Raw genomic sequence first — 1,676 nt, 5'->3', positions numbered from 1 at the left:
CATTTTCGACGACTATTCGAGCAGAACTCAAGTGGCAATTAAAAGATTCGTCGGCTGCATTCAAACTTCCAGTGTATGGTTTTATTAACCAGGGAAGAAGTAGATACGCAGGATCTCCAATAAGAAATAGTGGCGTTTCAACACCATATATTAATTTTGGATGCCTCGGAATTAATGTCGATGAGTTTTTAAACAATCCCGACTCCTTAAAAACCGTCGCGTCATGAGTGCTTCCAGGTAACTTAGCGCTGACGTCTGTGAACCTTTGGTAATAAAAAAATGTATTTTTTTTACAATATATCGTTATATAATATTGGTACTTTAACAAATTATTTATTTTACTAAAGTAACAATGTGAAAATGTTTCCCATTGGTTCTAATTATTTACATATTCATGCATATACTTACATGTAGTTGCTATCCACCACTCCTTGCATTACGATGGAAGGCCACCCCTTTCTATTAATATAATCTTGGTATCCTTGACTTGGAGGCAAGATCGGTATGTGGGTTCCTAAAATGTTTAATTTCCAGAGATTTAGTTATGTATGGATATGCATATAAGCATTCAGATTGGTTAAAATTACCATCGATAGCGCCAATAATGTTTGGTATATGCGATTTTTTCTCAAATTCACTTGCAATTAATAACGCATCTCCCACCTGTGGAAACTTGATAAACTCTGTTTTTAGCTGAATTAACGCGTTCACGACGAGGTGAAAATATTTGTGAACAGTGCTTTTGTGCACACCAAAGACATCACCAATAACTCGGTATTCTCCACAGGAAGCCAATTTATATAAACAAATAGCTATTTGCTTCTCTATAGCAAGGGGTGGAGTGATACATGGCACGCAATCGTTTTTAAGAAAGCACTCCAGTTTTTCGCAAAGCAGTAGAAACGATTTTTTACTCATACGGAAAGCTTCGATGAAGCACTCATCATTTTCTGGCTGCTGCAGCGTCCACCAGAAGTTCTCCTTCCTTCTACGCTTGTGGAAACGTCGAATTCGAGGCACATTCGTAGCAAAAAATATGTTTGGTAAATTAGCCTGGGACCCAACCCATTCTCTCACATTCTTTCTGTTTTCATTGTTTGAATTCCAAATAATCGCATCAGTATTTAAAAGCTGATTAATAATAATCGTTCTTTTTCTTTGCCACGATTTGTGTTTCATGGTATACCAGCTTTAAACCACGTTAATTTTCGTAGTATAGGAACCAGCTTTAAACCACTTTGTACGATGGTATAATTGTGGTTTACAACGACAGACGTGTAGTATAATTGCTAGTATGGTATATAAACCATGTCTATCAGGGCTATTAAGAAAAATACTAGTTCGAAGGATATTAAATACATAAATTTCAAGCTTGGAGTTCCAGAACGTCAATATAATAAAATGCTGACATCCAATACTATAGTATAATATTTGGGCTTCAAATGATTCCATCCGACCATTTGATTTTTTTCAAAAAGGTCGTCAGCCTCAGCCCAAGAAGTAAAAAAATCCTTCTGCTTCTGGCGCCCGCAAAACAAGCATCTATATATTTAAAAATGATTTGGTGTTTAATTGTAACGCTAAAACTTGAAAACGGCTGAACCAAATCAAATACTTCCTTAGGGGGGTTTGTTTGTTGTTACCCCGCGAAGGTTTAGTCGAAGAAAAAATTAAAA

The 1,676-nt window shown here is 36.2% G+C and overlaps 1 protein-coding gene across 1 annotated transcript; it reads right to left on the bottom strand.

Annotated features, from left to right (window-relative positions):
- Positions 1–58: 58 nt before the first annotated feature.
- On the bottom strand, positions 59–1,158 carry LOC108378782 (putative nuclease HARBI1). Its single transcript, XM_017635086.1, has 3 exons — positions 588–1,158; positions 409–514; positions 59–255 (listed from the first exon to the last, which is right to left on the bottom strand). The coding sequence occupies exons 1-3, from the start codon at positions 916–918 to the stop codon at positions 243–245; spliced, it is 450 nt and encodes a 149-aa protein (XP_017490575.1). The 5' UTR covers positions 919–1,158; the 3' UTR covers positions 59–242.
- Positions 1,159–1,676: the final 518 nt, after the last annotated feature.

This window comes from Rhagoletis zephyria, unplaced genomic scaffold (genome assembly GCF_001687245.7).
Source record: "Rhagoletis zephyria isolate East Lansing unplaced genomic scaffold, Rhagoletis_zephyria_1.1 Rzeph_scaffold_14934, whole genome shotgun sequence".
Classification (NCBI taxonomy): Eukaryota; Metazoa; Arthropoda; class Insecta; order Diptera; family Tephritidae; genus Rhagoletis; species Rhagoletis zephyria.
Note: the sequence above shows the minus strand (reverse complement) of the source record. Positions and strands in the feature narration are given on the sequence as shown.

Excerpts from the sequence above, each read along its gene's own strand:
- LOC108378782 (XM_017635086.1), bottom strand. The coding sequence starts at position 918 with ATGAGTAAAAAATCGTTTCTACTGCTTTGCGAAAAACTGGAGTGCTTT. Across the intron at positions 515-587 it reads CATTATTGGCGCTATCGATG|GAACCCACATACCGATCTTG; the intron begins GTAATTTTAACC and ends TAAACATTTTAG.